At 39.7% G+C, this 24,122-nt stretch overlaps 1 protein-coding gene across 1 annotated transcript; it reads left to right on the forward strand.

Annotated features, from left to right (window-relative positions):
• Nucleotides 1-942: 942 nt before the first annotated feature.
• Nucleotides 943-24,032, forward strand: LOC103506184. Its single transcript, XM_026821314.1, has 4 exons — nucleotides 943-1,090; nucleotides 6,898-7,022; nucleotides 18,447-18,623; nucleotides 23,868-24,032. The coding sequence occupies exons 1-4, from the start codon at nucleotides 943-945 to the stop codon at nucleotides 24,030-24,032; spliced, it is 615 nt and encodes a 204-aa protein (XP_026677115.1).
• The last annotated feature ends 90 nt before the right edge of the window (nucleotides 24,033-24,122 follow it).

Below are 24,122 nucleotides of genomic sequence, written 5' to 3' on the forward strand. Positions count from 1 at the left end.
TCCATGTGATCCATAAGTTGTGTTAGGCCGGTCATCTGCAAACCATTAGGGACTTGCTCTCCATAGAATAGATGGGCTTCGACGTGAACGTTGATGGTGGTCAAAACTGATGTGACTGAATGCGCCTCTGTCTGCTGCCATTTGTTTCAACTCTATGGGATCCATGAGGCCGGTCATCTGCAAACCATTAGGGACTTGCTCTCTATTCTTTCCTATCCTTCCTGCTTGGAACTTTACTAGGCATCCTCCATTCCTATCCCATCCCAATCCTGTTTACAAGTTGAATATTGCATCCCAACTATGTAATACTTACCTACTTTACTTAAGTAACTATGTAATAAGCTCGTGTCTGCTGCCATTTGTTTCAACTCCATGTGATCCATAAGTTGTGTTAGGCCGGTCATCTGCAAACCATTAGGGACTTGCTCTCTATTGCGCCATCCTAAATTTTCTATGATTTAGCACAGGAGGTACCACACCAAAAGGGAAACAAGCTTCCGAAGATGGGAAATTCCGAAAGGAAAATACTACTTGAGCTCTCCTTTTTGTAAATCTCACGTTACGTCACTGTAAACTATCGATACATCTCCGGTGCCATTTCGTAAAATCGAGATCAATTTTTTCAGTGAGTTCGATGGAAAATTGTTGCTAGCCGTAGGTGAGTGGTATATGTAGTGTTCGATCATTCTATTGTTAAGTGATATCATTGGTACATATAATTATGTATTCTGTAGCCTTTTGCAAGAATTGCTAGTTCGCACTCCTAGTCGAAAAATTTCAATTTTATTATTATTACCCCGAAGCTAACCTGCACCCCGCGAAACCTACACGCCAAGATGTTAGGTACGAGTGAAAAACATTCATAGTTAAACCAACCAGTCTACCGACCAGTCTATGAATTTGTGGGCCACAAGAAATCTTATACCTAGAGACTTGGTTCACATGCTTAGGTATTTGACTCACACTTTCCGTGACTTTGTCTTTTCTGTTACAGTTTTATTCCCAGTCGTTCATTTCAAAGAAGAACCATTCGCCTTGCAGAAGACAACTTTCAATGAAGAACTCTCCAACGATATAATCTTACACCAAGGTACGTTACAAGTTACCATACATCTGCGTGCCGTGGCAGATTCTTCCAAACATGATTTAATAAACACTACTGCGCTAATGTTCATGACATGTTGCTGCCGCAGTGCGCAGATTTTTAGTTTCATCGAGGTTTAACGTCATAGTACCTATAACTGCCAAGCTTTTTAGTAAGGGGGGGGTTTTACCACCGATTTAGTGACAAGCTACCCGCCTCCTCACATTAATATCTCACGCAGCCTGAGTGGGACCGGGAAAATTCAGCAGCTCGCGATTGTCGAGATCTTCCATCCGGTCACCGATACGGATACTAACTATGCGCAACGTTGCTTCAACTCTGGAGTTTATGAAAATTGTTCTCTGACTAATGCGAAACCACATCAAAGACTTCCGTTTGACCATTGAGCATCAGGAAAACTCAAGACTCAAGTTTCATAATGGAGCAGTTGCAAATGGGTAAAATTTTTAAATAAATGGTCGATTCCTATGTAAAAAGTTGGGAAAACTCACCTTTTCTTCCTATTTCCACTTCAACTCCTCCTACTCTTTCTTCTTCTCTTCTCCTTCCTCTCCTTCTCCTCATCTCCCTCTCCTCCTTATCCTTTTCTTCCCATTTCCATTTCAACTCCTCCTACTCTTTCTCCTTCCTCTCCCTCTCCTCATCTCCCTCTCCTCCTCCTCCTCCTCCTCCTCCTCCTTCTTATCCTCTTCTAATTTCCACTTCAACTCGTCTTTTCTTTCTTTTTCCCTCCTCTAATGAAAGAGTTCAAATATGTGTGACGTCAGACTTTACGGTTGTTTTTTTCGTCCGTTAGGTAGCGCCACTATGCAAGCGCGCTAGCAGAGAAGCAGAAAGAACTGCGCAGAAACGTATGCGCACAAACTCATTAATGCGTTGCCTGCGAGGGAGCTTTGCTCGGGACATTTGATGTGTCTTCTTCTCCAATTTCTCCATTTAATTTTCTTCTCTTCCACGAATTAGAAAGACACCCAGACGGAAAAGTTTGTATGCTTTTGATATCATCTATGAATCATGATATTATGGGAAAATCGAAAATCTTTACTCTTCTTGTTTACTTGTTAATTGGAAGAATGTGCCATGTTTTTCCTTTTCTGTTGTTAATCCGTAAATGTTTCCTATCCTTAGAGTGTACCGTTCATTTGTAAGGGTGTACCATTATAGCATCTAATGTAGGTATAATACGTACGTGCAAGGGTGTACCGTCCGTACAGAAGGGTGTACCGACGGTACGCCATGCTGTACGCTCCGTACTCAAGGATATTCATATATTTGTCAAATTTCATCGAAATCAAACGAACCGTTTGGTACTTAATTATGATCAAAAAAACAGATATAGACAATAACATAACCAAAAGCCGAACAGGCCAATATTGAAGGGAAAATGGTTGAGTTAGAACTCACTGTAACTACTAAGGATTTATCGAAAGCGAAGAAGGAGGACAGGATAGAAGAAAGCCAGCCGTTCCGGGAACGAACCTTATCTATTCAGGATAAAATCCGCGCCGGGCGGGAATCGAACCCGTGACCCAGCGCTTTCAGGCGAGCTACCTTCCAAGGTAATGATTTTTTTGGTCTGTTTGTTAATCTGTAAATATTCTGGATACGGATGTACGGTCCTTACGTAAGGATGTTCATATGTATGTATATATTTGTCAAATTTCTTTGAAACCGAACGAACCGTTTGGTAGTTATGATTAAATAAACAGATGTACAAAAAAACATAAGCAGAAGCCGAACAGGCCAATATTGAAGGGAAAATAGTTGCATTAATACTCACTGTAACTGCTAAGGTGTTATCGTTCCGAAAGCGAAGAAGGAAGACAGGATAGAAGAAATCCAGCCGTTCCGAGAACAAACCTCATCCGTTCGGGATAAAATCCGCCCCGGGCGGGAATCGAACCCGTGACCTAGCGGTTACAGGGGAAACGAGCTACCCTCCAACTAAGTAGGCTGACTGAGTTCAAACTTAGACCTCGCTTCGTCCGCTCAATCATAGTTCATACTGGATATTTCCAAACCCTATGAATTGCATCAGCTTTGTAGCTTTTGAGCATATTTCCTTCTTTCTCTCCACTATTTCTCTTTATTATCCCTTGTCTACAATGGAGTCTATACCTCCCGTCTCTCTCAAACACACCCACCCTCTTCCAACACATCCCTCCCTCTTCCTTTTCTTCTCCTCCTCCTTTCTAATACACCCTCACCTAATCTGTAATATCTGGTATGAACCGCCTTCGTTCAAAGGCAGAAAGTTTCCCATCAACAGAATGAAAATTCTTCGCGTCTTTGCTGTACCAAGGTAATTAGGCTGGCCTGCTAAGAAGTCTGGCCAAGCTAACTAGTCTAACTAGGCTGGCTGAGTTCAAACTTAGACCTCGCTTCGTCCGCTCAATCATAGTTCATACTGGATATTTCCAAACCCTATGAATTGCATCAGCTTTGTAGCTTTTGAGCATATTTCCTTCTTTCTCTCCACTATTTCTCTTTATTATCCCTTGTCTACAATGGAGTCTATACCTCCCGTCTCTCCCAAACACACCCACCCTCTTCTCCTCCTCCTCTTCCTCCTCCTCTTCCTCCTCCTTCTCCTCCTCCTCTTCTCCTCCCCCCCTTCTATTACACCCTCACCTAATCTGTAATATCTGGTATGAACCGCCTTCGTCCAAAGGCAGAAAGTTTCCCATCAACAGAATGAAAATTCTTCGCGTCTTTGCTGTATGTGTGTGAACTCTGTATTTTGTTGTGAATTAACCCACCCACCCTCTTCCAAACATCCCTCCCTCCCTCCTCCTGCTCTTCTTCTCCTCCTCCTCCTCCGCCTCTTCCTCCTTTCTAATACACCCTCACCTAATCTGTAATATCTGGTATGAACCGCCTTCGTTCAAAGGCAGAGAGTTTCCCATCAACAGAATGAAAATTCTTCGCGTCCTTGCTGTATGTGTGTGTGAACTCTGTATTTTGTGTGTGAATTCGAACAAACATCGCGAATTTCTTGAAGAAAATTGTGCGTATTTAAATTCTATACACATTTACATGTTTTTATGAATTATTTTGTACATAATATTTAATTTTGTTTCGGGGATTTGTTGAATAGACCCTTAGGATATTTAGAAGTCTGTAACACTGTGCACAACTTTTGATTGTTTTTTCTGTCCTGTTTTTTTCTTTCTGCATGTCTTCAGCAATTACTTGAACATTAAACTGTTAAAATAAAATAGTATTCAATCAAATAAAATTTGATTTTTGTTTCTTTCTTCTTTTAGATGATTTCTTTTTAACCAAGATAGATTCTATACACATTTACATGTTTTTATGAATTATTTTGTACATAATATTTAATTTTGTTTCGGGGATTTGTTGAATAGACCCTTAGGAAATTTAGAAGTCTGTAACACTGTGAACAACTTTTGGTTGTTTTTTCTCTCCTGTTTTTTTCTTTCTGCATGTCTTCAGCAATTACTTGAACCTTAAACTGTTAAAATAAAATAGCATTCAATCAAATAAAATTTGATTTTTTGTTTTCTTTCTTCTTTTAGATGATTTCTTTTTAACCAAGATAGCTAATAAAAAATAGTTTTTAGCTGATTAGTTTTTGTTGTTTAGTTTTTCATTTATTCTTTTAGCATAGTGATTTTCTTTGCGTGTTTTGGCACTAAAAACTGACCATCGAAATTTTGACCCGATTACATTACTTTCCTTCCTATAGGATAAGGAAAGTAAAAAATAGTTTTTAGCTGATTAGTTTTTGTTGTTTAGTTTTTCATTTATTCTTTTAGCATAGTGATTTTCTTTTACTCAAGTAATAGTTTTAGCTGCTTAGTGTTTTCGTCCGTCAAGAAATGACATCTCCGGTGCCATTTCGTAAAATCGAGATCAATTTTTTCAGTGAGTTCGATGGAAAATTGTTGCTAGCCGTAGGTGAGTGGTATATATGTAGTGTTCGATCATTCTATTGTTAAGTGATATCATTGGTACATAATTATGTATTCTATAGCCTTTTGCAAGAATTGCTAGTTCGCACTGATAGTCGAAAATTTTCAATTTTATTATTATTCCCCCGCGAAGCTAACCTGCTCCCCGCGAAACCTACATATACACAGAGGGACGAAGCGAGTAATCTAATACCTATAGTGTTCGATCATTCTATTGTTAAGTGATATCATTGGTACATAATTATGTATTCTATAGCCTTTTGCAAGAATTGCTAGTTCGCACTCATAGTCGAAAATTTTCAATTTTAAAGAAGAATTATTATTACCCCGCGAAGCTAACCTGCACCCCGCGAAACCTATACAGGGGGACGAAGCGAGTAATCTAATACCTATGCACATACGAGTTATAAAACTTAAATCTTTAAGTTCAAAGTTCTCATTAGCCAGTCTAGTTAGCTTATGTAAAAGTTAGGGTAAAAGAACACTCAAATAAGCATCATTCAATAGGATAAGGAAAGTCGTGTGATGTTCACACCAGATTTTTAGTTTCATAGAGGTTTAACGTCATAGTACCTATAACTGCCAAGCTTTTTAGTAAGGGGGGGTTTTACCACCGATTTAGTGACAAGCTACCCGCCTCCTCACATTAATATCTCACGCAGCCTGAGTGGGGCCGGGAAAATTCAGCAGCTCGCGATTGTCGAAATCTTCCATCCGGTCACCGATACGGATACTAACTATGCGCAACGTTGCTCACGCTCAGTGATCCATTAGAACTGATGCATTCATCGTTCTATCGCTCCTGGCAGTACGCAGATGTGTAGAATAGAATAGAACGTATATTTGATGGGTTAAAGAGTAATACATACAACTAACAATTCAGTAAAAAGACCTTGCTTAACTAGGATACCTTGTTTATCCTGCCCGAATAGGACTGAAAAGTCCCTTTACCCCAGCAGTCTAAACAAGGTCTCGTATATTTGATCGGTTAAAGAGTAATACATACAACTAACAATTCAGTAAAAAGACCTTGCTTAACTAGGAAAAAAAAGAAGGGTAAATGTAAATTAATAGGTGGTAGTAGAGAGTGACAATAAAGTAACAAGCAGGGTCCGTCCCTCCGGGAATTTTTTAGCCCGTAGTGATTAGAGAAAATCAGTTGACCTATGTACTTACCTAATTTGTTCAATATTCAGTTTATTATCATTCTTGATTTGATTTTTTGATTTTACACTATACCTTTTATTATTAGTAATAATAAAGGAAGGACGGACTAAAAAACAACAGGTAATGATAGGTAGGTAGTACACACCTTAAGGTCCTTTTATTCAACCCGTATTCCCCAATGTGGTCCTTATTGACAGCTCCCATGGCGTGGTGGTCACTGCGCTCACCTTGCATGCGGGAGACCCGAGTTCGATTCCCGGAGTTTATTTTATAATAACACAATGATAAGAATAATAAGGTCCTTTTATTCAACCCGTAATCCCCAATGTGGTCCTTATTGACAGCTCCCATGGCGTGGTGGTCACTGCCGTACACACCTTAAGGTCCTTTTATTCAACCCGTAATCCCCAATGTGGTCCTTATTGACAGCTCCCATGGCGTGGTGGTCACTGCCGCTCACCTTGCATGCGGGAGACCCGGGTTCGATTCCCGGAGTTTATTTTATAATAACACAAAGAAACGGCATTTATTTATTTAGGTTAGGTTAGGTTAGTAATAATGTGGTCCCTATTTGTATACAGTGAACGAAGAAAGTTTATCTAACCAAGGTAGGTGTGATATTCTATTTTATTCTACATACCTACACCTACCGCTGAAGTTACTTTATATCACTTTTGTTTTGGTTTCCAGGTGTGTACAGAGAAGTCAGATGTATAACACCAGAGGATCAGCTTACGTCCTGGTCTGTACCTTCTCCTCATCACAAAGGTTACATTATGCTTGGATTCAAAAGCCTGGACAACAGTTTCAACAAGGTAAAAACTATACTCATGTTGTATGGGTATATTATTAAGTCATTGTTTCTGGGAGTGTATTAATTGTTGCTGGGAGTCCAAAGGGTTTAAACTCCAAGCCTTCCACCCCAGTGAGATAGATGCCATGCCTATTTGCCTATCTCACGGACACGGAAAGTAAGTATTGGTAGGTACATAGGTACTGATTTTCTCTAATCACTACGGGCTAAAAAATTCCCGGAGGGACGGACCCTGCTTGTTATTTATTAGTATGGTTTGTTTATTTTCTCCTGGGTCGAGACTAGGCTTCTTGTACTCAATATTTTTTTTTTATTTTTGAGGGAAAATTTCTGCATGAATTCTCTACGTTTGTAGTATCATTGGCAGTCTCTTCATAGGCGTATTTCAAGTGTTCATTTATAAAAAAAAAAATACTAGGCTCAGTTTTTCAATTTTCTGTAAGGGTCGGTATTATGGTCGGAGCTATGGCCAAGGCTCCGTTGAGGACGCTTTTATTTATTAGTATGGTTTGTTTATTTTCTCCTGGGTCGAGACTAGGCTTCTTGTACTCATTTTTTTTTTTTGAGGGAAAATTTCTGCATGAATTCTCTACGTTTGTAGTATCTTTGGCTGTCTCTTCATAGGCGTATTTCAAGTGTTCATTTATAGACTAGGCTATGGTCGAGGACTCCGCTTGTGGACGCCTACTTAGGAACTTTTACTCAGCTCTTCATTTCACCTAACCGTCACAACTCTTTGAACTTTTTCATTAGAGCGGCAATTAAAAATTTAATTTTCGACCTTTTAAAGTTACTTTTTCGGAGTTTTGACCCCAGATTCGAATTTTTTACAACTTTTTACGTAGGAATCGACCTTTTATTAATAATATTTTCCCAATTGCAACTCCTCCATTCTTTTTCTTCTTCGCCTTTTCCCGTGTTCAGACGTAGACGGAGTCGGCGTCTTTCGTCAGCGTCTCAATCAGCTCTTGCTAGGGTGATTGCTTCGGGCGGACATTTGGTTTTGGCTACAAGTTCATTTATAGACTAGGCTATGGTCGAGGACTCCGCTTGTGGACGCCTACTTAGGAACTTTTACTCAGCTCTTCATTTCACCTAACCACATTGATAGTGGTTAGGTGAACTTACCTGTAGCATTGAATGTATCATCACTAGCACGACCATTATACAGCTGATTACTCCGCACCATTTGTTCAGCTACAGCAACTATGGACTGACCACATAGGGAGGCTTCCCCCTTGAATCCATCATCTGTACCGTATGACTTGTTGACTCCCTTCTGAGCTGGGTCACACATTCCTGCCGGACAGAGAACAGTCAACAGATATGAAATGTGACTTCCCCCTTGAATCCATCATCTGTACCGTATGACTTGTTGACTCCCTTCTGAGCTGGGTCACACATTCCTGCCGGACAGAGAACAGATGTGAAATGTGACTTTTTGCATGTAAATAAAGATCAGTGTTGACTCCCTTCTGAGCTGGGTCACACATTCCTGCCGGACAGAGAACAGATATGAAATGTGACTTTTTGCATGTAAATAAACATCAATTCTGGGAAAATCCTACAATGCTGCAGTGAGCACCAAAGTTGTGACATAATAACACAAAGAAACTGCATTTACATTTTTGCATGTAAATAAAGATCAGTTCTGATATTCTTATGGCAGAGCAACTTGAAAGTCAGGGTGAGGGCGAGGGAGGCCGAAGAAAAAGTGGAAGGATTGTGTGAATCAAGACTTGAGTGAGAAAAATTTAACAGGGCATGAGGTACACAATAGGGCTGCCTGGAAGGGACTGACAAGAAACGCTGACCCTATTTAAGTAGGAAAAGGCTAGGAAGAAGAAGAAAAGGAAGAAGAAGAAGAAGAAGAAAAAGAAGAAGAGTAAGAAGAAGGTTCTGATATTCTTATGGAAGAGCAACTTGAAAGTCAGGGTGAGGGCGAGGGAGGCCGAAGAAAAGGTGGAAGGATTGTGTGAATCAAGACTTGAGTGAGAAAAATTTAACAGGGCATGAGGTAGACAATAGGGCTGCCTGGAAGGGACTGACAAGAAACGCCGACTCTATTTAAGAAGGAAAATGCTAAGAAGAAGAAGAAGAAGAAGAAGAAGAAGAAGAAGAAGAAGAAGATGCGTTGTCCGGTTTTGCGGACACGGAAAATAGAGTAAAGTAGTAGCTTGTGTATCGGGCTTTAGACTGAACTGGATTCTAGAATATGGAAATACATGTCTGGAAGTAGATACCAAATCAACATTGTCACCAAATTGTTATTCAAAAATATTCAGCAACAGACTGGCATGTAGCTGCGTTGTCCGGTTTTGCGGACACGGAAAATAGAGTAAAGTAGTAGCTTGTGTATCGGGCTTTAGACTGAACTGGATTCTAGAATATGTGTCAGAAATGACGAGAATCTTTTGAATTTTTTGAATTTTCGCGGGGTATATTTTTCAAGGTCATTGTTTGTTTTGATTTTGAAATTTTATTAAAAATAATAATAATGTAAGTTTTGTCACGTAGACACCTCCCTCTGAATTTTCCGATTGAGTTTTTTCATCTTTTTCCCTTGAATGTGCTGTTTCAAAGTAAAATAAAGATCATGGATATATTGCTTTTACACTAGAGAACCTCTGAGTTGATTTCTTTTCACCCCTGAGAGCAGGACAATATGGAAATACATGTCTGAAAGTAGATACCAAATCAACATCGTCACCAAATTGTTATTCAAATATTCAGCAACTGACTGGCATGTAGGAGGTCACAGACCGGTATTTTTTAAATCGATTTATCTCGGGATCTAGAAGTCGTAGAAGAAAAAGAAAAATTCCGTTGGTTGTTGTTGTTGTAGCGGCTTTAGCTTTCGCCGAATGGTGTTGCCAGAGTAAAGAAAAGACATCTTTTTGTATCTGCCATACACCGGGGTGATGGTCTCTAGCCATGTTTAATTGGCTCGTACTGGACCGCAGTCAACCATCGTGAGGACTTGTGCTTATTCTTTAAAAGCAGAGAGAACCCTTTGAAACTCCCAGTTAGCTAGGCTGGTTAGGGTTAGCTGTTCTCCTCCCTGTTTATAGTCCCACAGCCAGACGCTAGTCTACTCTCTGTTTAACGTCCCCTAGCCAGACCCTCGGAATACACACTCCCCTCTTCCTTCCTGGCTGCGTTCTTTGATCTTTCCTCGAACGAAATTCTGACGCGTAAATTTCCTAAACGAAATCATACAACGTTGTGTTAAGAGTGGTGAAAAAAGTACCCTAAATTTGCGAGATTTCAACTTTCAAAGGGTTACTTTCTGGTAAGCTGGTAAGTACCTACTTCTGTATTAACCCAGGGCGTGTTTCAATACCAGCTGAGATATACCTAGGTATATGAAATTTCGTCTTCAATATACCTACGTATGTCTGTAATTTAAAATTTTTGACCACAAGTAATAGCCTACTGCTAAAGTAAAGAGACTTTTTAGTCCTATTCGAGCAGTATAAATAAGCACCTACATACTCGTATGTACAAATTATCATCCTATGGAAGTATGTATACAGACCCTATTATTAGTTCTAGTTCCAACCCAATGTTAAAATTGACGTCATACATAGAAGTCTGACAGCATGAGAGATGATTTGCAAGTTAACAATAATAACTCAACATAATATCATAATAAGCGCAGGAAAACTCTACTAAAAACATCTTCCTGAAAACAAATGTTACCTACAACTTTGTATTTCACATTTCGCAATACTTTGACGTCACAACAAAGAACAAACCCTCACAAAGGTTAGGTATGTAAGGTTTTTAAAGTTTTCCGAGGGAGTCCTTCAGTTTACTCAACAAAACGTGTAAGTACTGTACATAATTATGTAGATTGATAGATATAGATACGTTCAATACACCAGTTCCAAATGGATCACTGAAGTTAAGCAACGTTACGCGTCGTTAATATCTGGATAAGTAACCATCTGGCTTTTCCTGGCCCCCACAGGCAGGGTGGTGTTAATGTGAGCTGTAGGTAGCTTGTCACCGAATGGTGGGTAAAACCCCCCGTCACTAAGAGCGGAGTTTACCAAATCAGAATTGAGATCAATCTAGAAGTGGGCTATACTTAATACCTACCCAGTTGAATCCAGAATTGATGCCAACTCCGAATTCGTAAAACACGGTCTTAAGACCTTAGCAATTAATCCCCCATCACACAAAAAGATATAGGTCCTCTGTATTTGAGATCAGTAACAAGTGACACCTAACAGCCTGATACAAGTGATACATCTCTCAGACTAATGACGTCAGACTGGGGATCATCACAATATGATAAGTGTTCTCTACCTCAACAAATAGGAAGGTCACCAAGTTGATTGAACCAAGGACCTTGTATACAGATCGCCAATATTAGAGCCTATTACCGACAAGTGGTTTATCACAATTCCGCCAGTGGGACTTCAATCAGTTACACATGGGAAATGATGAGTGTATGAATAATTCAATTGTCAGTGAGAGAAAGGGAGTTAGTAAATAGTAGGGAGAAAGAGAGAAAGGAAGGAATAGAGGGAGAAAAGAAAACTTACAATGATAGATAGATAGAATGATAGAGAGAAAAACATGGTATGACACTCACAAACATAGAACACCCTATAAAATATGTTACACTCAAGTTAATTGATAACACAGGCAGGGGTCAAGATCCAGTTATTGATTGCTTCGTTGAATTTCATACCACACTTGCAACCGGTATTTTTTAAATCGATTTATCTCGGGATCTAGAAGTCGTAGAAGAAAAAGAAAAATTCCGTTGGTTGTTGTTGTAGCGGCTTTAGCTTTCGCCGAATGGTGATGGCAGAGTAAAGGAAAGATATCTTTTTGTATCTGCCATACACCGGGGTGATGGTCTCTAGCCGTGTTTAATTGGCTCGTCCTGAACCGCAGTCAACCATCGTGAGGACTTGTGCTTTGTGTTCTCTACCTCAACAAATAGGAAGGTCACCAAGTTGATTGAACCAAGGACCTTGTATACAGATCGCCAATATTAGAGCCTATTACTGACAAGTGGTTTATCACAATTCCGCCAGTGGGACTTCAATCAGTTACACATGGGAGATGATGAGTGTATGAATTGTCAACTGGTCAGTTATGTATCATACATATGTCACAAGTTACGTTACTCCCATTATTGTACATACACAAAGAAAATAGTTACTCGCATTATTGCGTACAATATGTCACATCTTATATGCTTGTCATAGCAACCAGCGCGGGCGGTAGTATGGCCCAACGATTGCAGGCCGTAGGTTCCGGGTTCAATTCCCAGCATAGTCAATTTTTTTAGCCTCTGTGTTTGAAATACGGGGTACACTCGGCCACGTGAGGATAACTTCAAACGGACTCGGTTATTACATATTTTTCTTCAATCTAATTCAAATCAAACAGTATTGTGCAAAATTTGTACCAAGACATACCAAGTAGGAGACTTTAGATCCCGCGGCCCAATTAATTTCATCTAGATTCGTCTGCAACACATTACTTACTACTTACACATAAGATATATCACATAATGATATATCGCCATTACACATTACACCATTACACATTCTTCTTCTAAAACAAAGCATACAGTTGCAAAAATTAATGATAAGACGTATCGTTAATGAATTATGTTTAATTATATTCGCACTTAGCTCCGCATGATGAAGAAATTACGCGTTAGTAAACGAAGAAGAGGAGAGGGAGAAGAGGGAAAAAAACTGGTCCTAAGTTTTTTCGCCTGATTAGCCTAAACAAATACATCGTATGTACCTACCTAGTCAAGATCGAACATTGGGATACCCGAATCCCGAATTTGATTGGGGAAATCCCCCAACACCATGTTCTGTACTCTACAAAGATATCTTTCTCAAGAGAGAAAGGGAGTTAGTAAATAGTAGGGAGAAAGAGAGAAAGGAAGGAATAGAGGGAGAAAAGAAAACTTACAATGATAGACCCAGTGAGGCTAGTTTGCGCTCTCTAGGCGAGTTTCGTTTTCTGGTTTATGCCGCCCCCGCCCGGCCCCTTTCACAGGAGCCGCCCCTGGTAGGATATGACGGATTAATAGCGCTCTACCGAAATTACTATAAGGAGTTGTGTTACATCCTATTATACGAGTAGTAGTATTAGTAGTAGTTCTATCCTAGAACCCTATAATATCCGTGTAGTACTCCTATAACCCTATAATATCCGTGTAGTACCTACTCCTATAATATCCGTGTAATATCCTTGTTTTGTTTTCTAAAACACCATCGCCCATGGTGGTAGCTTCTTAATTTCAATAATATCCGTGTAATATCCTTGTTTTGTTTTCTAAAACACCATCGCTATGGTGGTAGCTTCTTAATTTCATATCCGTTCTTTTGGCTAGGAGTGTTTACATTGTTCTTAACTGTTGTTCAGTCGGTAGTAGAATCGTAGAATTTTTCGTGATCTAATATCCGTGTAATATCCTTGTTTTGTTTTCTAAAACACCATCGCTATGGTGGTAGCTTCTTAATTTCATATCCGTTCTTTTGGCTAAGAGTGTTTACATTGTTCCTAACTGTTGTTCAGTCGGTAGTAAAATCGTAGAAATATTCGTGATTTTGAGGAATAAGGTTCGATCTTTATACTGATTTTTAATTCTTAGGTATTCGTTTCTTTGGTTGTTTGCAATAAAGGCGTGCTGGCTGGTGACAAGTTATATGTACACATATTGTGACATTTTGCCATGTCGAAAGTTGCTTAACACGCAAGGTTATAAGCTCGGACGTCATTTTGACATGTTTACATCAACTTAATATTAACAGACGTCTCTAGCTTTTACACCCTGGTGACGATAACATTTGTGACGAGCATTTCTTTCTGAGGGAGCTGTAGTTGCTAATGCTAAGGTCTTATCGTCCCGAAAGTGAAGAGAGAAGGAAGACAGGATAGGAGAAAGCCAGCCGTTTCAAGAACAAACCTCATCTGTTAAGGATAATAACCGTCCCGGGCGGGAATCGAACCGACAAGCATCCATGCTCAACATAAACATGGAAAGGTTTTATAGATCACGTAAGTGTGGCGGTATTCTGGCAACGATTCCGGTTCGGGGCGAACTTAAACAGATACGGTTCGTTCTCGGAACGTCTCTCTCTTATCCTGTCTTTCTTCTCTCTTAGATTTCGGGTCGATAAGACCTCCATTGTTACAGTTCCCTTTATCAAACCTTTGTTTTTACTTTGGCCAATGAAATTTAAGTTTAACTTAATTGGAGCCAATACCGATTCTTAACAACATTCAGCATCAGGAAAGCCTTTTGCCCAAGAAGTGTGCTATCCCTGCTAAGAAAAGAAAGGTTCTTAAAAGCTCTATGAGTTATCTTATTCTAATGTACATAGTTTTTACTCTAATTCTAATGTATTCTCTATTCTAATTTTAATTTATTGTGTAATTCTAATGTATTTTGTATTACAATATTTTAATGCATTTTCTATTGTAATTTTATTGTCTATTTCTAATGTTCCCAGGTGGTGAGGAGGAGAAGCCAAAGGGTCCACTCATTGTCTACTCATTCGTCACATCCACTAACTCCACTGAGGACAAAGTCAACTACAAGGAGCAACAGACAGTACTCAGGAAAGCACTACAAGCTCATATACCCAAGGGTCTTCTGATTGTCTACTCATTCGTCACATCCACTAACTCCACTGAGGACAAAGTCAACTACAAGGAGCAACAGACAGTACTCAGGAAAGCACTACGAGCGCATATACCCAAGGGTCTTCTGTTGGAAACTAGAGAGAAAGGAGGTGAGGCCTTTGAATTGATTAGTACTTGAGCGAACTGTAAAACCTCTAAAAAACGCCTCTTGAGATTTTGGGGGTCCCCTACTTTCTCCAGAATCTAATTACCTGATAAGTGCTTGAGCGAACTGTAAAACCTCTAAAAAACGCCTCTTGAGATTTTGGGGGTCCCCTACTTTCTCCAGAATCTAATTACCCCAAAGTCTAATGATGAAACGTCCTTTGGGTGTTAAACATGTTTGCCACATTTCATCAATTTTGGACAAACTATTTGGGAATCATTGTGGAAAAACAGACAGACTAAATTCAAAATTGTCGAGTTAAGACACTGCCTTGTACAATAACTTGTAAGCGTTAGGTCACGGGTTCGATTCCCGTCCGGGGCGGAACAGATAATGTTGTTCTCGGAACGGACGGCTTTCTCCTATCCTTTCTTCTCCCTTCGCTTTTGGGATGATAAAACCTTAGCAGTTAGGTATAGTTCCCTATATCAAACCTCTTAGAAAAAAGTTAAAAAAAAACAACCCAAATAATTTTTTCGAAGATATTTTGGGTATAGAATTTTTCATGCCATTTGATTATTTCTCGGAGAAATTTCAGGGATGAATTTTTTTTCTAGTTCCTCTAACTAGGCAAAGCTGTTACTAAAGGTAGATGTGGGGGGAATGGACTGAGGGGGTGGAATATAAAGGGATGCAATAAGGTCAAGGATATTACATGGGTTCGTGTTGTTAGCGTGACGCCTTCTTGACTTCTTCTGTATGTCATCATGTCTAATGCCATAGGAATTGGAAAGTTTATGCTTATCCTTACAGCTTACCTAGGTACTAAATTATTTTGTCCTCGAATCTTAGATGGATGATGAGTAGGTAGGAAACTTTTTATTACTTTCCTTATCCTATAGGATAAGAAATTTCTTATCCTTATAGGAAGGAAAGTAATGTAATCGGGTCAAATTTTCCAAGGTCAGTTTTTAGTGCCAAAACACGTTCCTAGAGCCTAAATCCAAAGTTTTGGCCATTGGTCCGTGTGTGTGTCCTTTTTTTGGGATAGAAAGCCTCTTACTCGTAGAATATGACAAAGAATTTGAAAAGAACTTTTGTAAGTATTGAATAAATTGTTTCCCTAGAAAAAAAAAAAACTTGTTGAATGAGTTTTTATATGACAAATATGACATTATTGATGTTACTTTCCGCAGTATAGGAATGTAGTTTTTTTCGGTTCGAATTTTTTTTCTGATTGACCTTCATCAAGTTACTACGAGTTGTACATTTCAACCAAACTTTAAACAAAGAATACTCGTAGATATTATATTATTCACAAACGTAAGAAATTGTAACCGAGTTTGATTAGGGGTTTGATGAAATGAAGTTTGATGTTGATCTTCATTAAAAATTGATGAGTAGGTACCTACCTACCTATTTGAGTTAAGAAACATAGGTAGGTAGGTACCTATGTTTTTGATAATAGGTATTCAGACAGGATTTGATAGATCATGTTCACACTAAATACCACACCCTCGCTTCCTTTATCTATATATACGGGCACTTATATCAGAAATCCTATGTCCTTATATGAGAACTCCTGCATCCACTTATATCAGAAAGCAATTTCCTCTCATTGATTGCTTTTGTAGATTATGTGTCTTGGTGTTTACATGTGTATATGTGATAACATCTTGTTGTTTTGATGAGTTAAAATATTGTTTGAGTTGTGCATTTCAAGAAGTAGGTAGGTTACAGTAGGTGTTGATGTTAATAGTGATGAATCCTATTGAGAATTTTGATGTTTATAACATGTTTTTATTTTCATTCTCCTCTTGAAAGATGTGCTAGCCTTATAAAACACACATTACATACACATCATTTTATGTTTGTTGATTTTTTGTTTTAAGAGGTTTGATAGAGGGAACTGTAAGAACGGAGGTTTAATCTTACCGAAACCGAAGAGAGGAGGAACTCTAACAACATATCGATATATCGTAAGGCCCCTATCCAAACGCAATTACGCATTACGCAACCAAAAATTTCGTCAGGGAAGACAAAAAGAGAATGCCATAGGCATTAACCCCACCCTTGATCAAACTTTATTTTGTACCTATACATTATGTTACCATTTGTAAACATTTATTCTGTAAATAAAGTTTGATCTAATCGTTTAATAAGACAGGATAGAAAGCTCGCCGTTCTGAGTACGAACCTTATAATACGTTTAGTTCTTTCGGATAAAGTTTGCCCCGGGCGGGAATCGAACCCGCGACCTAACGATTAGAAAGCAAGCTGTGGTGTTTACTGTATTGTCTAATTTTAACATACAAGGTGGGTCTATAGTGATTAGTGATCGATCAAATATGGAAGTATTCAGGGAAGACAAAAAGAGAATGCCATAGGCATTAACCCCACCCTTGATCAAACTTTATTTTGTACCTATACATTATGTTACCATTTGCCATTTGTAAACATTTATTCTGTAAATAAAGTTTGATCTAATCGTTTAATAAGACAGGATAGAAAGCTCGCCGTTCTGAGTACGAACCTTATAATACGTTTCGTTCTTTCGGATAAAGTTTGCCCCGGGCGGGAATCGAACCCGCGACCTAACGATTAGAAAGCAAGCTGTGGTGTATACTGTATTGTCCAATTTGAACATACAAGGTGGGTCTATAGTGATTAGTGATCGATCAAGTATGGAAGTACCTTAATATCTTGAGGCTCTTTTCCACTTGTTCGGAAAAAAATCGTGTCGTGTGTAGTGGGAACACTTTCATTTAAATTACATTGCACATACAGGGTATTCGATAAAAAATCGCGTGAAGCTCACGACAAGTGTTTCATAGTTAGCCTGGTTGGTAGCGCATCTGCCTTGTAAGCGCTAGGCTGCGGGTCCGATTCCCGCACCCGGGGCGGATTTTATCCTGATGGGATAATCTTCGTTCTCGGAACGACTGGCTTTCTCCTATCCTGTCTTCCTTCTCTCTTCGATTTCGGGACGATAAGACCCTGGCAGTTACAGTTCCCTCTGTCAAACCTCTTTAAAAAAAAGTCCCTGCCATTCGTTACCTCAGATATTAACATAAGAGCAAGGAAGTAAGTTATACCAGGATATTTATTTTCAACAAGATAGTTTTATTTTCCATGTTCTGTACGTCATAATACGCTCATAATTGAACTTGGGGCGTTAAGTAACAGTGTCGCACTTAAAAATAGAGAATCCTTAAAGTTTGAAACTTTAGATATTCTCCTTCCCCAATCCAGATACTCTCTCCCCTCCCTCTCCCTCCCCTCCCTCTCTCTCTCTCTCTTCTCTTCCTCCCCCTTTCCTATCCGATTATTTTTTATAATCGATTACGATTACGATTATCAATAATAATCGATTAATCGATTATCATAATCGATTATTCCCAACACTAACTCAACCTTTGCTGTTTCTTCAGCAAGGGAAATTTCAGGCTGGTCTACTCCCTGTTTAGAGTCCCCCAGCCAGACTAAGATGGTCTACTCCCTGTTTAAAGTCCCCCCAGCTAGATTAAGCTGGTGTACTCCCTGTTTGAATTCCCCCCAGCCAGACAAATCCCCCAGTCAGACTCCTATACTCTTGGACCACCAGTTCTAAATCCGATCTTGTCTAATCTTCTATCCTGTTGTTCCCAGGTGATGGTAGACTCCTGGAAGGATTGGACAGGTGCCCGTTATATCTACATGTATCTCCCGGATGAGTTAGGTCTCTCCAAGATCACATTCTACCATAGAGAGGCACCTGATAGTCTAGATATGTTCATGTATATAGTACTTGTGGAGTGTAACTGTATTACTACACCAGAACGACAGGTAAGATTCTTATTGTTTGTTTCCAAAGTCATAAAAAGACCCATGATTTATTAGATCCTGTCTTGGATTTAAAAAGGACATACCTATGTACCTAACAATGTTTTGTTTACACATCAAATTGGTGATAAATTGGCAATCAATAAAAAAAAGTAAAGAGATTTGGAATCAAATCAATAAATTTAGAACGAACCGTAACAAAGGTTTTATCGTGCCAAATCGAAGAGAGAAGGAAGACAGGATAGAAAAAAGCCAGCCGTTCCGAGGACGAATCTTATCCGTCAGGGTGAAATCCGCCCCGGGTGGGAATCGAACCCGCGACCTAGGGCTTACGAGGCAGGCGCGCTAGCAACCAAGCTAACCACGCCGTTCTTATTTCGTAGCAATGCTACATCAGACGCATGTGCTACACCAGAACGACAGGTAAGATTCTTATTGTTTGTTTCCAAAGTCATAAAAAGACCCATGATTTATTAGATCCTGTCTTGGATTTATAAAGAACATACCTATGTACCTAACTATGTTGTGTTTACACATCAAATTGGTGATAAATTGGCAAAACAGTAAGGTTTGAGGAGATGGAGGAAAAGGAGAGAGAGAGTATGCTTAGTAAAGTTCTAAGCAGTAAGGTATGTACCTAACTATGTTTTGTTTACACATCAAAGTGGTGATAAATTGGCAATCATAAAAAAATGTAAAAGAGATTTGGAATCAAATCAATAAATTTAGAACGAACCGTAACAAAGGTCTTATCGTGCCAAATCGAAGAGAGAAGGAAGACAGGATAGAAAAAAGCCAGCCGTTCCGAGGACGAATCTTATCCGCTCAGGGTGAAATCCGCCCCGGGTGGGAATTGAACCCGCGGCCTAGCGCGTACAAGGCAGGCGCGCTACCAACCAAGCTAACCACGCCGTTCTTATTTCGTAGCAATGCCACATTAGACGCATGTGGTCTGTGTGGTAGCATGCCCTATCGTCCCGAAATCGAAGAGAGAAGGAAGACAGGATAGGAGAAAGCCAGCCGTTCCGAGAACGAACATTATCCCAATCAAAACCAATATCCATAATCGTTCCATCATGGGACGGGTCGATGTACGAAGCCTCTCCACCAATTTCGATCATTGTGAAGAAGACAGGATAGGCGAAAGCCAGCGCCGTTCCGAGACGAACATTATTCATCAGGTAGAAACGCGCCCCGGCGGACGACCCCCGTCGCCCTAAGAGGACTCTCATTTTCATCGTAGTTTGTTTCGATGTTTTGCTGGACTTTGCCAACGTATGCGTGTAGAACGTATGTCAGATCAGCTATGTGACTGTATACGCCGATCTCTCAGTGCAGCTTACCTCTGTCCCAACCTAAACTGCATCCACGTAATTGGAGTTTCACCCATCTGTCTTCGTGCGCTGTCCCAAACTAACAGAGCATAGACGTAAGAGATTTATTATCCAATACTATCTTACGATATGCTGTCATTTACTATCTATGAAGCCCACGGCGTATGTCTTAGTAATCATTACACCCTAATACTGCTTTTCGACGCATTGACACGCAACACATTGACATTGCAGCCACATTGACAGTATATTGAGATTGCTACACATGACATCTTGTATTATCGCCTAGTCTCTGACACACAAACATTCAGCCACGGGGTACTTGATGTTTAAGGTAGCAACTTGTTTAGTATAGGTGAATAGTTCAATCCTAAGTGCAGTCTACGGGTAATTAAGAGTATAAAAACTCCCTGTAAAAGGCTCTTGCGAAAGCGATATCTGTACAAACAAAAAAAAAAAAAAAAACGCAAAGCCATCGGAGTAAAATACCGACGCGGGAATCGAACCCCGGCCTACAAGAGACTCATGTCGATCTATTTTTGTTCAGATGAGCGCTTGACTTTCAAAACGAATGCTGCACCACGAGAACGTATGAGTCATGATACCAATATAGTCGCTAGATCTTCGGCCCACTGAGTTACCTCCCCAACCAACTGCAGCCACCGGTAATTGAGTTTCAACCCAATCTGCTTCGGCGCTGTCCCAACCTAAATACCAACCACGGGTGGACCATTATATACCCAAACACAGCTGTCTCCGGTGGCGTAGATACATACAGGCGCGGATTGTATCCTAACCAAGCATGGAATCTTACTCGGCCGTTCAAGAAAGAGGGGCTATAGCAATCGCATCTAGGTTAATTTCATAAATTGTAGAAGAAAAAAATGTTTCAATAGTTAAAGGGCGCCGGGGTCAGCGCAATCCCGTGCGGCCTTTTTCCAAGTGATATCTACAGTTCACTGAGTCACTACTACTATTTCGATCAGACTGAGATGTGCCTCTACTCCTAAAATGCCCTAGAAGTCTTACCCCACGAGATTACAGACTCTTGTTGACCTGTCCCGTCTGTGCAAAAGTAGATGCATAAAAAAACCTCCATCATTGGACCAACATACTTAGATTCAACATGAGACTGGTAAACCCCTACCAAATATAATAATATTTGAGGTCGATTAAAAACGTCATTTTCTGTACATTTTCCATTTACATTGGCTCTTCCTTCAAAGACATCTTCATTCATTTTCGATCTATGCATTTGGCACAGCTTTTGGTGTTGTTATTTTTCGTCTAGCTTCTCAAACTCTGTGTATGCGCTATTATTTTTTCCCGTAAGTGAACCCACCATTTTATGTTCTATTTTATCTTTCCGTACCAAATCCTAAATGGTAAAATAATCATAATCTTATTATTATAATCGAGGGGACAAAGGAAAATATTATCAGTCCTATAATTTGTAAATAAAGGAGAGCTCTTGTGTGTGTATTGAGCTCATTTTAATTACTATTAAACTCTTTCTATTGTATAAAACATTATCATAAGTATACCTATTAATCAAAATAAATACCTTAACTACTCTAATTTAACCATGTTTTAAATTTATCACGTACCTAGGTTTTTCTTATCCTAGGAAAATACTTTCAGGAATCGAACTCGCAACCCAGAGCTTACAAGGTACCCTCGAAGATAACTAGGCTGGCAAAAAAGAACTCTGGAGTATAATACTTTTGCTTCGATATGTAAATTCTCTCTTTTTTCAGAGGTTTAACAGAGGGAACTATAACTGCTAGGGTCTAATCGAAGAGAGAAGGAAGACAGGATAGGAGGAAACCCAGCCGTTTCGAACGAACATTACCCATCAGGATAAAATCCCGCCCCGGGCGGGAATCGAACCCGCGGCCTAGCGCTTACAAGGCAGACGCGCCACCAACCAAGCTAACTAGGCTGGCATGTAAATTCTCAAACAATGTTGAGTATAAAATTCCATAACTCGGGCGGGATCGAACCCACCCCCTCCTACTTAGATACCAGGCGAGGATCTTTACCAGTTTACCACTATACCAACAGGGTGAGACAGGAATTCTGAAAACAATCTACCTCGGTGAAAAGAAAACAGAGCGTCAGAATAAAATATTAATCAAATGAGACTAGGTTCTACCACCTCATATTACAAGCAATGGAGCAGTTGCAAATGGGTAAAAAATATTAATAAATGGTCGATTCCTATGTAAAAAGTTGTGAAAAATCCAAATGAGGTCAAAACTCCGAAATAATAACTGTAAAAGGTCGAAAATTCAATTTTTATTTTCCGTCAGAGTCCTGAACTCTGACGTCAGACTTCAGGAGATGCGCAGAAAAGTAAGCGCACAAACATGAATTGCGCAGAAATGCATGCGCACAAACAGATTAATGTGTTGCCTGCGAGGGAGCTTTGCTCGAGACATTTGATGTGACGTCATCGCCTACGAGAGCGTATGCCGTGACGTCAAAGTTCACGATATTACCGGTTATTTTTTAAAATCCGATTTAATCTCGGGATCTAGAATCGTAGAAGAAAAGAAAAATCCCGTTGGTTGTTGTTGTGTAAGCGGCTTTAGCTTTCGCCGAATGGTGTTGGCAGAGTTAAAGACAAGTTCCTATCCAAAAATGTCGGCCCTTAAAAGTGGTGAGATCAGAAAATTAAGGCCAAGTCTGCATTCCCAATTTTTCGTATTAGCTGGCTCATCCTGAACCGCAGTCAACTATCGTGAGGACTTGTGCTTATTCTTTAAAAGCAGGGAGAACCCTTTGAAACTGCCAGCTAGCTAGGCTGGTTAGGGTTAGCTGTTCTCCTCTCTGTTTATAGTCCCACAGCCAGACGCTAGTGTACTCTCTGTTTAACGTCCTCTAGCCAGACCCTCGGAATAGTCACCTTTTACATGTAGATGCAAATCAAATTGTCTTGCTCACAACAATGTTCTTATCCACTGTACACGTCAATCCCATTTTAGTGGCGATGCTTTTTATAATGTCAATGTCTCTCCTGGAAAATTCGGCTGTTTCTCCAAAAACATCTTCATATATACCTTCTGCCATTCTGAATTCGCTCATCCTTATTTCAATAAGTTTCTCAAAGTCACCAACATCCGTTGGTCCTCATTTTTCCTGCTCTATGACTTTGAAACATCACCTAAGTAAGCGCAACTGTTCTATTGTTACTAGTGAACGTTCTCGGAGCCTATGCCCAAACGTTCTCCGAGCAAGCTCAGGTGTAACAGCTTGTCACATGAGGTGGTAGACTCCAGTCTGAGTTTCTTTACTTTGCCATCAAAGTATCAAAAATATTCTCATTTTTACGAGCAAAAATAAAATACATACGCTCTTTTTTAACCTAATCCTTAAATATTAAACACAGTAAACTTTTTAAAGTACCTTAGCATAAATAAAAAGAAAGATATTACCTACCAAGATCCATTGAGAGTGGACATGGCATGGAATTTAGGGTGGCTCAGAAAAAAAGATAGGTATAGAATGTAAATTTCATTTCCATTGAATACCCTGCCAATAACTGAATCAAGCGTGCCGGGAGGCGCAAAAACGTCAAGAGTTCGAAGTGCCGCTCGGTCTATATTAACAGGAAACAGAGTTTGAATAAACCTGAATCAGAGCTAAGCGCAAAAATTTCCCAAACTGGTTTCATAAAGTGGACTAAAAATGCAACACTAGGCTAGGTCCAAGATGTCAAGTGTTTGTTCCTTCGAGAATGCTAAAACACTTCTCGGTGCAGTCACATCGTCAGATTTCACGTCAAAATGCGCAGAAACGCTTGCGCACAAACAAACAAAGCGGGAGTCATGAATTATGACGTCATGGCGTACGGGAGCGTATGCCGTGACGTCAAAGTTCACGATTTACTATTACTACACCAGAACGACAGGTAAGATTCTTATTATACAAGATCACATTCTACCATAGAGAGGCACCTGATAGTCTAGATATGTTCAAGACTTCTCGGTGCAGTCACATTCTCACAGGACAAAATGTATTTCAAGATGACCCTGTTGACACGGAAGTCTCATTTCTGATCCACCCTTATACATAATAAAAATTAACGACACAATATTATTGCAGAAAAAAATGTTCAATTCATCTCATAAAAAATAATAGTAAAAAGTTACAAAGGAAAAAGAAC

Source organism: Diaphorina citri, unplaced genomic scaffold, assembly GCF_000475195.1.
Source record: "Diaphorina citri unplaced genomic scaffold, Diaci psyllid genome assembly version 1.1 scaffold221, whole genome shotgun sequence".
NCBI classification, from domain to species: Eukaryota; Metazoa; Arthropoda; class Insecta; order Hemiptera; family Psyllidae; genus Diaphorina; species Diaphorina citri.